This window comes from Chaetodon trifascialis, chromosome 3 (assembly GCF_039877785.1).
Source record: "Chaetodon trifascialis isolate fChaTrf1 chromosome 3, fChaTrf1.hap1, whole genome shotgun sequence".
NCBI classification, from domain to species: Eukaryota; Metazoa; Chordata; class Actinopteri; order Chaetodontiformes; family Chaetodontidae; genus Chaetodon; species Chaetodon trifascialis.
In genome coordinates, this window is record NC_092058.1 from 4,995,375 (window position 1) to 5,011,130 (window position 15,756).

General features: G+C 42.8%; 2 protein-coding genes across 2 annotated transcripts; both read right to left on the reverse strand.

Annotated features, from left to right (window-relative positions):
- Positions 1-2,511: 2,511 nt before the first annotated feature.
- asb14a (ankyrin repeat and SOCS box containing 14a) lies at positions 2,512-10,698 on the reverse strand. Its single transcript, XM_070959382.1, has 13 exons — positions 10,670-10,698; positions 9,448-9,606; positions 8,823-8,875; positions 7,494-7,628; positions 7,250-7,408; positions 6,194-6,439; positions 5,375-5,546; positions 5,096-5,201; positions 4,510-4,689; positions 3,941-4,069; positions 3,635-3,763; positions 2,918-3,071; positions 2,512-2,810 (listed from the first exon to the last, which is right to left on the reverse strand). Exons 2-13 carry the CDS (start codon positions 9,585-9,587, stop codon positions 2,638-2,640), a joined length of 1,776 nt encoding a protein of 591 aa, XP_070815483.1. The 5' UTR covers positions 9,588-9,606; positions 10,670-10,698; the 3' UTR covers positions 2,512-2,637.
- A 2,078-nt stretch (positions 10,699-12,776) lies between these two features.
- On the reverse strand, positions 12,777-15,165 carry rps23 (ribosomal protein S23). Its single transcript, XM_070959145.1, has 4 exons — positions 15,099-15,165; positions 13,839-13,998; positions 13,290-13,410; positions 12,777-12,966 (listed from the first exon to the last, which is right to left on the reverse strand). Exons 1-4 carry the CDS (start codon positions 15,100-15,102, stop codon positions 12,820-12,822), a joined length of 432 nt encoding a protein of 143 aa, XP_070815246.1. The 5' UTR covers positions 15,103-15,165; the 3' UTR covers positions 12,777-12,819.
- Between the last annotated feature and the right edge of the window lie 591 nt (positions 15,166-15,756).

Sequence of the window (15,756 nt, forward strand, 5' to 3'; positions counted from 1 at the left end):
TATTGACTCTGTTTGCTCTGTTTTTGATCTCCAACAGCTGCTGAGCAAAAGAATAAGTGCAAGCAGGTAGTAAACGGTGGGTTTTTAGTTCTCTTAAAACAGCTGTGGACAAAAGCTACCAGACAGCTAAACAATGAGCTGAAACATAAAGCTGCAGATTTGGGTGATGATACCTTTTGTACTATCATATTGTCATTGGACATATGGTCATTATCAAAATATCAATTATAGCTGCTTTAAAGCTACATTCCTCTTTGTGTTTTCATCTTCTCTAAAGAAAGAAACCTTTATTTGACAGATTTTAACTCCTTGAGACAACAGCACTGAAGTGTTTTCTTACTGATGGTTGTGAGTGTTTGACCTTGAATTTGAAGAGACGTGCAGAGTTGAAAGAGATTGAAAAGAAACAAGTCATGAGGATCTGCCGGCTTCTTTTTCTGCTTTATTAGGTTCATGTCAGTTTCATTTTTGTTTGTCACATCTCAGCCGTCCTTTGCAGACCTTCCCTCAACTCTCATTTTCAGACCACTCAGGAAGTCGGTTACATTAACGTCCTTAAGCATCAGTAACATTAAGATAGTTAATCTATCAGTCAATTAACAGAAAATTAATCTGCAAACTTTTGACAATCGATTAATCAATATCATTCATTTTTAAAAGAACAAAATCAGTGCTGGAATTCTCTGGTTCCAGCTTCTCACAAGTGAACGCTTTCTGGTTTATTTTGTCTGCAAACAGGCCGGTTTTGGGTTTGGGACATTTGGTTGCACAAAACAAGACATGTCAAGACATAATCTTTGGCTTTGGGAAACTTTTTAGAGACCAAACAATCGCTTGTTCAAGAAAATAACCAACAGACAATATGAAAACAGTTATTAGTAAGACATAATCCTAGAATGGAAACAAGTGGCACTTGGACTTCGCTTGCAGGCTGAATAAATGGGGCGGCTGTAGCTTAGGAGATAGAGCAGTTGTCCACCAATCAGGAGGTTGGGTATCCTTGGGCAAGATACTGAACAAGATACTGAACCCCCCCCCCCCCCCCCCCCCCCCCCCAAAAAAAACTGCCCCTGATGCTGTGCCATCAGTGTGTGAATTCATATGTACGTCGCTGCCAAATGACTAAATGTCATTGTAATAAATGATGTAGTTCAGGACTGCTGATCCTGGACCAGGCTCCTTCCTCTGGCTCATCCAGCGAAAATGTTCCTCAAAGGTTCTTTGAAAGCGTCCCAGTGGCCTCAAAACTGGAGGTCACCTTGAGCTCACCGACTGCGTCCAGATCACTTTGTGAAGTCCATTTCTGCCTGGAAGAGGTAAAAAAAAAACAGAAAGTCAAAGACATTGGATACTTATGGAAAAGTATTGCATTCACAGCAACTGAGACCTTATTGTGTAATTATTATCTCAATTATGAGACACTTTTCTCATTATCGTATGAGAGATAACATGTTGTAATTATGACGTAAGGCCTCCAGTTAGTTCTAAATGTTGTGAATGCAATACTCTTACATAGAGTCATTAGATTGGATTTAAGGGAATCATGTTTTGTGTAGTATCACACATTTAAAAGTAGTAAGTCACATGTTGGCCCTGCGATCGGCTGGCGACCGGTCCAGGGTGTACCCCGACTCCCGCCCGTTGACAGCCGAGATAGGCTCCGGCCCCCCCGCGACCCCGAAAGGGATAAGCGGCATAGAAAATGGATGGATGGATGGAAGTCACGTGTTGACAGGGTATTGCAACTTTTACTCAGTAAACTGACAAAGATGAGGAACATGCAGTCTTTTACATAGTGTCTTTTTGTGGCTTTTTATTAGAGAGGTGACAGTGTAGAGACAGCTTTTTTCTTTTTTCAGTATTAAAATGGATCCAGCAGTTTTTAATCCACATGCTCTTATTCCTCATTAAAAACTGGTGCCTACATTACCCACAATGCTGCTTCTGGTTCTGTCACAGATCCAGGTATGTGCTAGTAGCGACTAATGTAGCCTCCAGCTGCAAATTCAAATCCAAGGTTTTTGTACTTGAGTGTTTTCATTTTATGAGACTAATGAAACTGTATCAAAGAGGCAAATGTATTTTTCAAACCCCTCCTGTCCAGTGAAAACCGTGAATCTGAATGTTTCCGATAAACTGAGAGATGAGGTGTTAACGAGCAGGGTGATAAATAAGTATTTATTTCTATGCGGTAGAATCACATTGTGATGAAGCAAAAATATGTACAAACTGTTGTTTGTATACACACACACACACACACACACACACTTGAGAATAGAATACAAATATTATGTAAAATCTGATCCAATTATGTCTGAAACAAATATGCGACAGATATCCACTGTTGGCATCCATCTTTCATTTATTACAAAAAAAACCCTTGTGTTTGTTGTTTTGTTTCTTTAAATCAAAATATGGACAATCCCACACAGTAAGAACACGCTTTCTTTCATGAGGGGAAAGCAGTAAGCCTTTAATAGAAAAAGACAATAAAATAAAAAGTAGTATTTCTTTTGGCTCTTACGGTTAAACGTGTTAACAGAAAAAGTGACTTAAAAGTCTGATTTTGAATGTCTGCAGATATTTTTACATATTGAACTACTTTGCTTGACTTCAGTCCGTCTCCTCTCTCCTGCGTCACCGCGGCGTGCGGCTCTGAAGGTACAGGTTGTACTCCCGGTACAGGATGTAGTCCCTCAGTCGGCCCGGCAACGGCAGGAAGCTCATGAAGACAGGCGACCGGAGACGACGGCGACCAAGACAACAGCGGATCCGCAGGCGACAGAGATGCTGCAGACAGCGAGCGCTCTCTGGTGAGGAAGAGGAGGAAACACAGAGAGGAGGGATTGATGAAGGCGACAGGTTGTAGGGGACGCAGTGATGGACGTGGGGACGGGTGAAGCTTCATTTTGTTTACCTTGCAGCCTGCAGATGTCCGGCCACTGCTGCTGCTCCATCACTGCCGCCTTCAGCTTGCAGCACAAGGTCACATGATCCACGTAGTCCAACAGGACGCGAACCACCTGACCTGAGAGGGGCTTCAGCCAGGAGACAGTGATCACCTCGCAGAACTGCACTGACAGACAGATGGACAGAGGTTCAACAGTGTGACATCAGACATCTGATTGAGCTTCAGGGTGAGGGTCATCATGACGGGACGATAAAGTCACTCTGTGTCGGCTGGATGTGAGAGCAGGTAGCTGTGTGCTAACATGTTAGCCATAGCAACTTTACAAGCTCATAATATGTCAGTGTTATGTTTTTAGCTTGTTCCGCTGCCACCAAATGGCCAAAAAATCACTTCATACAGCAAGAGGCATCTTGTTAGTAGATCCAACAGATTAAAGGACCAGTGTGTAGGATTTAGTGACATCTAGTGTTGAAGCTCCAGATTGCAGCCAACTGAACGTGTGAGAGAATCTCTAAAATACATTAAAAACTATCAAAAAACTCTATTTCATTTCTGCTAATAGATCCCCTACATCCTGCACACTGAACCTTTAAGTTTAGCCCTTCTTATGCTAATGTTAGCATATCTTGGCTCACAGTTCAGCTAACATAAAGTAGCTATTTTTAGCCTCCGGTGGCTCCACACTGCGGCCCCCTGATGACCTGCTGAAGTTGCGTTCATTACCAAGGTGTCTTTGATGACAGTGTTGCTCCACCCCTCGTAGCCTTCAGGGATGTGGGGGTTGTTGCCATAGGGACAGTCAAAGCAGCGCCACACATCGTAACCATAGTTACACAGCATCCTGAGGACCACCTAACACACACACAACAACAAACACACACAACAGGCCAGATTAAATACAAGAGTAGCTCTCCTCCCAAAATGTGACAACTGTTCTTAGAAATATAATATCATTGAAGTTAATAAAGCTGCTGATTCCTGAAAGATTTCTAAATTCAAATAGGTGTTTTTGGACGAGCAACAGTTTACCTCGTCCTTGAGAGCGTACTGCAGGGCTGAGGGGAAGTGTGTTGTGTTTACTCTGCAGTAATAGTTGACGTTGGCTCCAAACCTCAGCAGCAGGTTGATCAACTCATAGTTGCCCAAACGCAGAGCAACCTGAGAGACACAGTTTTAAAGACACAGGGGTTTCTGTCGGTGTTTTGAGCTTTCAGCAAAGTGTCTAACACAGCCAGTACGATGGCACCAAACCTGGCAACCTCACAGTGATGACAAGACTTCAGGAAGCTGCACACAGTCACTGCTCTGCATTGTAGTTCCAGCACATCACTGTCACTGTAAAACCACAAGCTTTGTGTGTACAGACTAAACACACAAGATTCAGCTTTTGAAGTGTAGACAGGCTAAACAATTCCCCACTGCTTCCAGTAGTTATGCTAAGCTAAGCTAAGCTAAGCTAACCACATCCTGACTCCAGCTTTGTACTTAACACAGACAAGAGCTTCAGCTATATGAGCTGCTGATGCTGTAACACACACACACACACACACACACACACACACACACACACACACACACACACACACACACACACCTACCTGCAGACATTTGATTGGGTCTTGGTTGGCCATGGCCCCGTTCTCCAGCAGCAGTTTGGCTGATGGTACGTCGTTATTTGAGACAGCAAAGAAGAGCGCTGACTTCCTCTCATCGTCATAGTTACGCCGAACCCAGGGATGGAGCATGTAGTTGGGGTCATAACCTGCATCCAGCAAGGCCTGATGGGAGTTCGGGAGGAGGGATGTTGAGTTATTGCTGAACTGTGGCATGTTTGACAGTCGTCGGCCAATCAGAATCATGTATTTTCCGAGAATTATTATACACAAAGAGCTGCAACAATGTGACAACAGTTTGACAATGTGCTCAAGAATGATTTGAAGTCGTTTTTTTAAGCAAATTTCCAACATTTTCTGGTTCCAGCTACTCGAATGTGGCAGTTTAACACTTGTGTTTGTCATGACAGTCAACTAAATATCTTTTGGGATGTTGTTCAGACGAAATTAGCAACTTTAATAAACACCTGCTTGAGCTGTGGGGGATTATTACAGCTCGTTCAATATTTTCGTAGTTTCCACCTTCCACCACTGATCATGGCTGATAACACACACACACACACACACACACCTTGAGGCAGTGTGTGTGTCCTCCTGCAGCAGCAGAGTGTAGAGGACTCATCCCGCTGTCGTTTACTTCTCCAACAGACGTGACTGGAATCAGCATCTTCAGAGCTCTGAGGAACACACGTAGACACACACACACACACACACACACACACACACACACACACACACACACACACACACATACAGATATACACATTATATGATGCTGCTTTGCAGATTGAAACATATGATGAGCTCATAAATATGACATTTGCTTCAAAGGAAAGACTGTAACAGTTACTCCAGGTGTCCTCTGTGCGCCACACGGTGGATCGGCATGTGTCCTGTGTGTTTGGCGACGTTGGCATCGGCGCCGTATTCCAGCAACAGACTGATGACAGATGGATCACCAGACGAGGACGCCTCGTACAAGACGGATGCCTCATCCTGCGCCTGGGACAGGACGTCCGCCCCTGCAGGACAAACAACAAGAGGGAATTCTGTACAAAAAAGGCTGTAAGTCAGGAAAATACCCATTTGACTTACTGTGTCTAAGACAGATGAAGCCTCATATTAAAGCGATATTTGCTAGGCTGATATTAATTTGAGTCATGTGGAACATTTTCCAACAGTCCCTAACCCAGATCTGCAGAGACAGTGCAGGGACAGAGGGGTTGAATATGAGTCCAGTCTACAGGACTCACTGACCCTTTGTCTGATGAAGGTTGGTGCAAGTTAGAATCCATGACCCCGACCCAGCTCTGACATATCAGCAGCCTGACCATGCTGTGCATCCACGGTGCTGACGTTCCACCATTAGTAGATTTATAGATTTTTAATAGCACCCTTTTCTGTTTGTCCCTCCATTCTGCCTGTTAATAATAGTAAATATGTAATATGTCATCATTCAGTAGCATCTGTGCTGCTGAAAATACAACTGAGACTAAGCCACTTGCAGAACTCTTTTAGAGGAAACATGACAACAGATGTAGTTTTTACTAGAAGGTCAGGGTTCATATTAAACAGGGTTTGGGCCCTCGCCCCCGTTAAAATGAACAAATCACAGCCTGCTTACGTGAATAATGAGGGTAATACTGCACAGCCGTCCATGCTCTCTCACCTTTCCTCAGTAGAGTCTCTACCACCTCCAGGTGTCCCCCCTGAGCAGCCAGTGCCAGCGGCGTGAGGCCGTAGTGGCTGCGAGGGTCTGTCTGCGCTCCGGCCCCCAGCAGCAGGGTCACCAGCGCCGCCTTGCCCAGGCGCGAGGCCTCGTGGAGGGGGCGGCGGCCGTGGCAGCCCTGCTGGTTCACCCTGGAGCCCCGCAGCAGCAGCAGCTTCACCAGGTCAGTGCGGTCTGAACGGATCGCTGCAGCGGGAATTAAAAAGACGGCAGATTTTACTGAAGTGATGACCGAGGAGTTAAAAAGAAGCATCAACATCGCAGCTTTCCTGTTAGGTTTTATTTTGTAAGACTGCAAACAAACTTAAACATCCGGTTTGTCAGTGGTGGAATGTAACTAAGTACTTTACTCGAGTACTGTATTAAGGTACAAATCTGAGCTACTTGTACTTCAGTATTTGTTTCATGCCTCTTTATATTTTTGAATCCACTACAATTATTTGACAACTTTAGTTAAGTTATTTAAATGTTTCCTTAAAAACATATAAAGAGCTTGTAAAACACAACGCTTTGCTCTAAATGCAACGGTTCAACTATGCAACAGTTTATACAACAGCAACAGATTGATTATTAGTCTGTTGATAGAAAACTCATTGGCAACTATTTTTATATTGCAAAAACATTTCACGCTTCCAGCTTCACAGATGTGAAGATTTGCTGCTCTTCCTTTAAATGATTTCAATTATTTTTAAAATAATGTTGAAGTTTGAACTATTGGAGGATTTTGAAGGCATCATTTTTGCTTAATTCTGACCCCATTTCTCACAGTTTTCTGAATTTTTACAAACAAAACAATCAATTGATAAATAGAGAAAATAAAAAAATGATAATTAATCATTAGTTGCAGTCTTTTAACAATCAGTTAAAAACACCTCAAACAACTACAACAGTGAATTCCTGCTGATAAATGAAAACAAGAGTGGGAACAATGTACTGTTCTAAAATGTCCTGAGCAGCCTTTCAGGCTCTGAGGCAGTGAAATGTTGCTCAGCCTACCTACAAGCAGCGGTGTGTCCTGGTCCTGGTCCTGGCTGTCCGGCTGAGCTTCATGTTGGAGGAGGAAGGAGGCGTTTTCCAACAGACCTCGTTCTACTGCCAGGAAGAGAGGAGTCTGCCCTCGAGGAGTACGACAGTCCACAGAGGCTGGACCTGAACCTGGAGATCATCACACCTCCGCTTCGTTAAAGGTGTTTTATGTCACTGTGAAGCTGCAGAGACTCAGTTTAAAGCGAGTGCAAACCTCTGAATGTGAGCTCCAGGATGGTTTGGTTGGTCTGAACCGCTGCTTCATGGAGAGGAGTCCAGCCTCGGCTGTCTGTCTCTGAAAACTTGTCTCTCTGTCGGGCACACAGATCCTTCAGGAGCTTCTCATTACCTGGAGGGAAAGGTGGACGGAGACGTTTCAATTTTTACTGCAACAATCTGCAATTTATCCCTGTTTTCAAAAAGACAAGTGCGTGTGTGTCAGTGTGTTATGCTCTGTCCACACCTGCACCAACGTGCAACTGGCATGAGTCACATGACTTTACACAGGCATCTGGCACACCTTGCTGATCACATATACAGTGTCCAGTACACTGTAAACTGGTCCAATTCTCAGTACTGATAATGGTCCAAAACTGCCCGAGTGCTGCTTCCTGACAGGTGCTGCTTCTCAGCTCCAATCAGAGTCAGCCAGAGTTTTCTGCTCTATTATTACACCTTCGATGGATTCTGGTCTCTGTGTTTGTTGTCACCAAACAAAATACAGTAACTGAAAAGAGTGGGACACACTAGGTAAGGTGTACCTACTGCACTGGCAGTTTAGAAAGAGGCAGGGAACAGGCAAACCACAGTCAGATGGTTGGGGAATTGGAAGCAGGACACAGGCAGAGTGAAGTTAGCCATAAAGGGGCATTTATTGATACTTCTCTTTTCTTTCAAGTTTCTTTCCTTTACTGTTCAGTGGACAGGAAATTAGTTTGCGTGTGTGTGGTTTCAAAGACGCACATGGGATTATTTCCACAGGCCAGGAGATAGGAGAAGTGTTGGGGTCTCAGGTAAACCATCCAGGTGCAAAATGTGGCACATTGCACCCAGGCATGTTATATGCATGTCTAATCAGCTGATCGTCATCAGGAGGATTTTGTAAAGCAAATCTGTTCATTTTCTATTCGTGAAAGAAAAACTTTAGCGATCTTGGATGTTGCCCTCAAAGTACAAGGTCACCTACCCTGTCATCAGAGCAATGCCCCTCTGTCTGCACATATAAACCCAAAAATCAACTCCTGGTGATCTGAGGCAAAAATATATTTAATGTTTGACCTCATCAGCTTTATTGATTTTTGTAAATATCTGCTTATTCTGACTGTTTTATTTGGTTTTGAATTATAGGACTGTCATATATCAACATGCTGCTGTGGATCAGATTCATTTCAGTTGGACATTAAGAGACATTTAGTGCAGACAAGTGGAGAGACAGTTAAAAAGAAATAAACAGCAAGTCTACCCATCAGACACCAAGGACATAAACCTTAACCACCACTTAAGCCTTAAAATCTGTCTTTCCATTCCAGCCTTGTATCCTCACCTTGTCTTATAGCAGTGAAGATGGTGCTGCTGTCTGCAGACTCACGGCCAGAGCTGCGAGGAAAGAAGGTCATAAACTGTGTTAAATGTTCTGTGAAACACTGAGCAGGAAACATAATCTTTGAGCTGCACTTGTTGAATGAAAGGTGCTATGCAAATAAAGTTTAGCATTATTATCTGATCTGGGAATATTATTTGTGTAAAACATAACTGTAAAACTTCCACATGTGAACAAAATTTTGGATCCAGTGAGACCAGTTTGAACACTGATCATCCCAGTCTCTGATAGTTTAAAGTCTAAATTAATAACTCAGGGAACCCTGCATGGTTCTTCAACCAGATTATGTAACTGAACCATGAACCCCTCACTGTCCTGCAACAGCATTATTTATTGATGTATTCAGCTCTATGTTTGACTGGGCTGATGATGGTTTCATGCCTTTTGCCTGCAGTGGGGCCTCACAGATTTGACACTTTAAATTGCATCGAGGCGATCTGGAGGATGGAGGACAGTGATGGAGGACAGCAAAGGAAAGAGCAGAACTTTGATGGTGTTGGAGTCGTCTCGCCAAGACAAACCAACGTCTGAGAGAAACATTCAGAATGTGGGTTTGTGTTGGCCTGACCTCCTGCAGCCTCGTGCTGTGGGGTCTCGGTGGGTTTCCTTCTGTTTGTTGCTCTCCAGCAGACTCTGTTCAATCATGTACTGGAAAGCTGCATCGTCCTCGTCATCATCGTTCTCCGTCCCGAATCGCTCAAACTCCATGATGTCCACATAAAGGCTCCTGTTCAAAAAGGGAAATATCTTGTGAGGGTACATTTCACTGAGCTTGTGTGTGCTTATTTAAACTGGATGCTTTGGCAGTACATCATGCACATCACACGGCCGTAAGTATTTGGACAGCCTGCACTCTCCTGGGAAGTCTTTCCACCAGATGTTGAACATGACTGCAGGGATTCAGAGACAAGAGCATTAGTGGGGTCCAGCACTGATGTTGGGTGATCAGGTCTGGCTCCCAGTCAGCGTTCCACTCCATGAAAGGCGTTTGATGGAGTTCACCTGAGGGTTCTTCCAACATCCTCCGCACGAAACTGGGAAAACCGTGTCTTTATGGACGTGGCTTTGTGCACGGGGCCGTTGTCATGTTGAAACATGAAAAAGGGCCAAACAGCCTGTTTTCATGCTGCTGGAAGAACAAGCTGCCTGAAGTTGCTCCCTGATCTTAAGTCTCAGCAAATCCACATCAGTGCATGTTAAAACCCTCTTGTTTGGATGTGCCTGCTGGTAAATGATACACTCTGGTTCAGGTCCTACTGGGAACCTTTGCTGCATCACGCTCTCTCCCAATGTTTCTTTTCTCGACTGTCAAATACAAACCTCTCCTTGATTTCTGTAAATATATATTCTGTGCACTTAATCTCACTTTTTATGGGAGAAGTGGTGACTTAGATAACATTTGAGATTTGCTTGCCAATATATACCTGTATGCTGTAGGATTCAGATCAAAAGCACATTATGGTTTGTGGACATCAGTGTTCAGGGAGCAGGAAGAAGGACGTTCATACGCTGCAGTAAAACATGATCTTATTGAGGTCGACGAGGCAGGTGGCTGTGAAATATGATCGACATGAGAAGCCAGAGTTCACATCTTGTATGAGAGCAGCAGTCAGTGTTGCCTTTTCTCATTATGAGCCCACAACAAGCTTAACTAACCTTAACAAAACTGTGAATGCAATTTACAAATGCTGGACCGTACAGTGATCAGTAAAGACGGAGGGATCGACAGCATATCTCAACACTCCTGCGTCTGAAAACAGACCTGACACTCTGGCTGTGGGGTTGTTTACCTTCAGGCTTAGTGCTGGGTCGTCGTTCGGCTTCCCTCTGCTCAGCTGTGGAGTCCCAGATTAAAAGAGGATCTGTTGTTGCTGCTGAAGATGACTGGAGGAGCAGAGGTCAGACCTGTGACTGACCAAAAGCAGACCTGTGAGTCTTCACGGTTCCATCAATGAAGCCATGCTTAAAGAGCACAGGCCGCCTGCCTGCTAGTACGTACAGAGTGTGTGATTCACACGCAAGTTTAAAACATGTCATTAAAGTTTAACAAAAATCCTGCAGGGAGAAAAAGTGCAGGTTCATCCGAAGACCTCAGTGTTTCAGCTCCTGGGCTGCAGCGCTCTGGCTGAGGGGGGATCTGATACGTGTTACTATATTTACCGCCTGCAGCTAAGTTTATGCACTGACCTGATGAGCAGACAGTCAGTGTGACTCTACAGGGCAGACCGACGGTTGGATGCAAATGTTTTTGGTGTCTGCAGACCACATATCTTGACTGCCTGCAGAGTCTATGCACCCTTTATCTGTTTTTAAGTCCATTCTGTATTTTCTGTGTGATACTCACCTGATGCATGATTTTTCTTGTTTTCTTTTGCTTTGAGCTGCAATTCCTCTTTGAAATGTGCAATACAAATAAAAAGTTTATCATTAATTATTAAATACAGACCACATATTTATTTACACTATCAATTCATCTGCGAGAGATGAATTTTTCCCCAGTGGAGATGCTGAGAACATGCTGGCACATTTTTTCTGGAAAAAATGTTCAGTTATGAAACTAGTTGACTTTCTGCCTGTAAACTCGTGCTGTGTAGTTCTGTATCAGTTTGTGGTAATTTAAGTACAAAAATACTTTTTGACTCTTGATTTTGACTCTGGGCAAGCAGAAAAAACAGCTGCAGTACAAACGGGAGGGTTGGTGGTTTTATCCATGGCTCATCCTGTCCACATGTCCAAGTGTCCTCGAGCAAGACACAGAGCAAAGTTACTCCTGACAGGCAGATCAGCACTTCGCTCATGAGCCTGGACAATCGTCCAGTAAAGTAGAAAAGTGCTGTAACGGCAGTCTATTTACAGATTATAACTCAAAGCCTGTTAGTTAAAATTGTACTTCAAATGTGCAAATTCTCTACAAATTTGCAATTAATTTACCAAAACCAACTGACAAACAGTAAACCTGGTATTTTGGGAAACTGCTTTATTATCCAACCTTGGGACAAAGGCAGACAGGCTGCCAATGTGTTCATTTTCTTCACACACTGAAGTGTTTTTCTCACAGAAATGTTACTGTCATGATCATTAATGTAAAGCACATCTTTGAATATAAAAAAATCAACTCTGCTCAGCCTGTTTAAAGCCCGCACAGCTGACCTTTGACAGACTATTTGTCTCCTACACGATCTTTCTAAACTTTTTTTTTTTTTTTAAACACACTGGACTTGAACCAACAATCCTCAGACCCTCATGCCAAAGTCCTCCTGGACTGAGCTGCTCTACTGAAGCCAAAAAGGTTGTTGTTCAAGGTTAAAATCTAAAATCTAAATCTGGCTGTTCGAGTTCAGTCTGCTTGAAGACACAATAGGCTTGCAGTCCAGACTGGAGACTTGGCATCATGTCACAGAGCCACAGCACACTCGAAATCATACTATAACCCCATTTTGGTAAAAACAGTTCATGACCTTGGCTTGATGGATCATTACAGTCTTACAGTGAACCGGTCGAGGCAGATGGCCGCCCACCCAGAGTCTGGTTCTGCTCGAGGTTTCTGCCTGTTAAAAGGAAGTTTTTCCTCGCCACTGTCGCCAAGTGCTTGCTCATGGGGGAATTGTTGGTTTCTTTGTAGATAAAAGAGCTTGGTCTGTACCAGCTCTATATGGAAAGTGTCCTGAGACAACTTCTGTTGTGATTTGGCGCTATACAAATAAAATTGAATTGAATTGAAATTGAAAGTGTGTGTCAGGTGACTGGGTGCTTGGAATTTTTTTGACAACCATCACCAAACCTATTTGTTGACTTTCGCAAGATAAATCTGAAAGCATTTAGACTAATTTTTGTGCCTTTAAACCCCATCAAAAAGAAACTGTTGTGAGCGACAAACAAATGAGAACAGACAGCAGATTATAATTGAAAATGTGTTTATTTTATTTTCTGCCTCAACTGTTTATGACCTGGGTCTCTCCTTCTTGCCTTTGTAGAGTGCCAGCAGGGACACGTTGGCCACCTTGACCACCTTGAAACGAACTCCGGGAATGTCACCCACGGCGTGACCTTTACGTCCGAATCCTGCCACCAGAACCTCATCGTTCTCCTGCAGGACGGAAGGAGAGAAGGTGGTGAGACGGAGAAAAGGAAGAGTAAATGCAGGGATGACTAATCCATCTTATGTGCCTTGTGGATAAAACAAAATTTCATAATGAGGATTTTATAAAACCCAAATAAAAACTTCTTATCTTGGACAATCACACAAATCCATTTATAGATTTGGAAAAGCTTTTTTCTCTGGTTGATTTGAACATGGGAATACAACTAGTACAGATTATCATCAGATTATGGACATGAAGCACATCACCAGCTGCACCATTCCTGCCTGTTGGACTGTTGTTCAAACACATATGGAGGACAAGTATTTACCTCGATGAAGTTGAGGCAACCATCGTTGGGGACGAAGGCGGTGATCTTCTTGCCGTTCTTGATGAGCTGAACTCTCACACACTTCCTGATGGCAGAGTTGGGCTGCTTAGCCTCAACACCACTGCAGAAGGGAAACAACACTGTTTAACAAACTTAAACGCAACCTGAAAGAAGCTGAAACTGTATGGGAAAAAAATAACTGACAGGAGCACGTTTCATGTTTTCATGACTCTTGTTTGCTGTGATTTATATTCACAGGGCATGAGTCAGCAGTAAATCAGCAGAAACAAGGAAATAGATAAAATTCAGAGACCCACGTTTGGCCCTGATAACTCTTGAAAGGTGGAACATACCATAATAGCAACACTAGTCAAGACTAAAAACATGAAGGTGTTACAGGATGCAACCAATCAGCTCAATACTTCAGGAACATTAACTGAAAAAGGGGCATCGACTTTATCAGAAGAGGCAAAGGTCATAACCCTGAACATGACTAGCCATCACTTCATCTTCAGGTGTGTGCTGTTCAGTAGGCGTCACAGTACTCACACTTTCTCAAGGACGATGCCCTTGGCGTGGGAGGCTCCTCCGAAGGGGTTAGCCTTCAGGGCAGTGCCCAGATGGGCCTTCTTGTACTGTTTATCGTGCCATTTCTGCTCACGGCGGTGGTTACGGAGCTTCCTGGCTGTGCGCAGACCACGACACTTTCCTGGAAGACGAAGACCAGAAGGATTTAAAGGTTAGTAAGATGACACAGTAATCAGTTACTATGACGCTTACAGGAATGAAAACAGAAGGCTTTTTATGGTTTAATTAACTCTCTATTAGAATGCACAAAATACGTCCTGAGAAACATGTATATTGTTTAATGACATTTGAACGGTAGAATACCTTATATAAACGAATGTACATGGTATAATTAGTCATTTTCATGCCACTGGACGCAATACTAGCTTTGACACACAAATGTCAGGAAGCAGGTCTGTTTTCCAAAGATCAGGAGTTTAACTTTCAGGGGAAAAAAAAGATGCCTTGTTCTGACTGGAGTGCAATATTATACATGCTGCATCACTGCTTTCTGACAATGTCTGCTTATGCAGATATCACTGCAATTACACACCCACAACCAAAATCAAAAAGTCTACAGATAATTACTAAACCAGAAACTGGACTAAAGAACTGAACGCTGTGACGACGTCAAAATCCACTTAAATGCGTTGAGCAGAGCGAACTACAGATAGTTTTACAGCCTCGTTAAGCTGCCGTAATTTACATTTGACCCTACTTTTCAACAATACTTAGACAAAATCTTGTTCATTCGCATTTTTTCAGTCCATGATTTGTATCACAGCAAAACCTGTCGCCAAATATGACAACTGTACTGAGACAAGTTGGCCAAGCTCATCGTTAGCAACTGTGGGGTGCGCTAACTTAAGTATAACGTTATTCTACATTGCAGACATTCACAAACCACGGATTAATATACAGTTACAACGCGATGTTCTTTATTTCTTCATCCGGCCGTTCATTTAAATATTATGACATAAGCACCAACCACTTCATTTGTAAAAGGATCGTATGCTATGCTAAGCTAACATGCCGCTTGTGTTGCAGTTCCGACCTATTATGGCCGCTCCACGTTGCGGGGAGAAGGACTTGTAAACGGTCCGTTTATTTAATGGACAGTGGAGTTTTTCCGTCAGATACTCATCGAAAATAATTTTTAAGATATTCATATACGACATCCACATGAAAAATCGCTGCAGTATAAAGAATTACTCGGTATTTAGGATGAAGTTAGAGCCGTACCCATGTTTGCTGAAACGAGCCTGGGATGGAAAGGAAGGACCCAGGATGCACCGCGGCAATGTCTAGTCGGAGGACCCGAGCTGAGCGTGGCTACAAAAAATGCCTGACTGAAATTATCTCACGAATGGAAAACAATGCGCATTTATTGTGTACATTTTTTTTAGTACAACTTTATTATATCTTATGTGGACAAAAAATTGGAATACTTGGTTACCACATCTGTATACTTAAATGTAGACTTTAAAAAGTTACTCCAAACTGTTCAGGTTTTTAACATGATTTCAGGTTTTTAATCAGCCCATATTCAATCAATGGATATTCAGTTTTATTAAAGAGGCCTATCATTTGTTTAAAATATTTATTTTACTTTTTTCGTCATTTTGTAGGCTATTTTATACTTTATAGATTTTTATAGGTTGCAGCTGTGTTTGGATTATTCACTGTATTGTTATATACAGATGCATTAAAAATTAACAAAAGAGAAACATTCATTAATTTCATAATCTCTATCCAAAATGCACTTTGTTACGTAAATAAGATGCATTTTATAGGTCAGTCTCATGTCTAAAGAAGTGCACTGTCATGAAAACACTGAATGACCTTGTTTTCTTCAAGCTACAAAAAAAGACGAGTCTCTGGATAGTTTTAACAGTCATAC

Coding starts and splice junctions, on each gene's coding strand:
- asb14a (XM_070959382.1), bottom strand. CDS start 9,587: ATGGAGTTTGAGCGATTCGGGACGGAGAACGATGATGACGAGGACGAT. Junction 8,876..9,447: donor ACAGCACGAGGCTGCAGGAG/GTCAGGCCAACA, acceptor CTTTCCTCGCAG/CTCTGGCCGTGAGTCTGCAG. Junction 7,409..7,493: donor CCTGGAGCTCACATTCAGAG/GTTTGCACTCGC, acceptor GATGATCTCCAG/GTTCAGGTCCAGCCTCTGTG.
- rps23 (XM_070959145.1), bottom strand. Junction 13,411..13,838: donor GGCATCGTCCTTGAGAAAGT/GTGAGTACTGTG, acceptor TCCCTTCTGCAG/TGGTGTTGAGGCTAAGCAGC. Junction 12,967..13,289: donor GTTGCCTCAACTTCATCGAG/GTAAATACTTGT, acceptor TCCGTCCTGCAG/GAGAACGATGAGGTTCTGGT.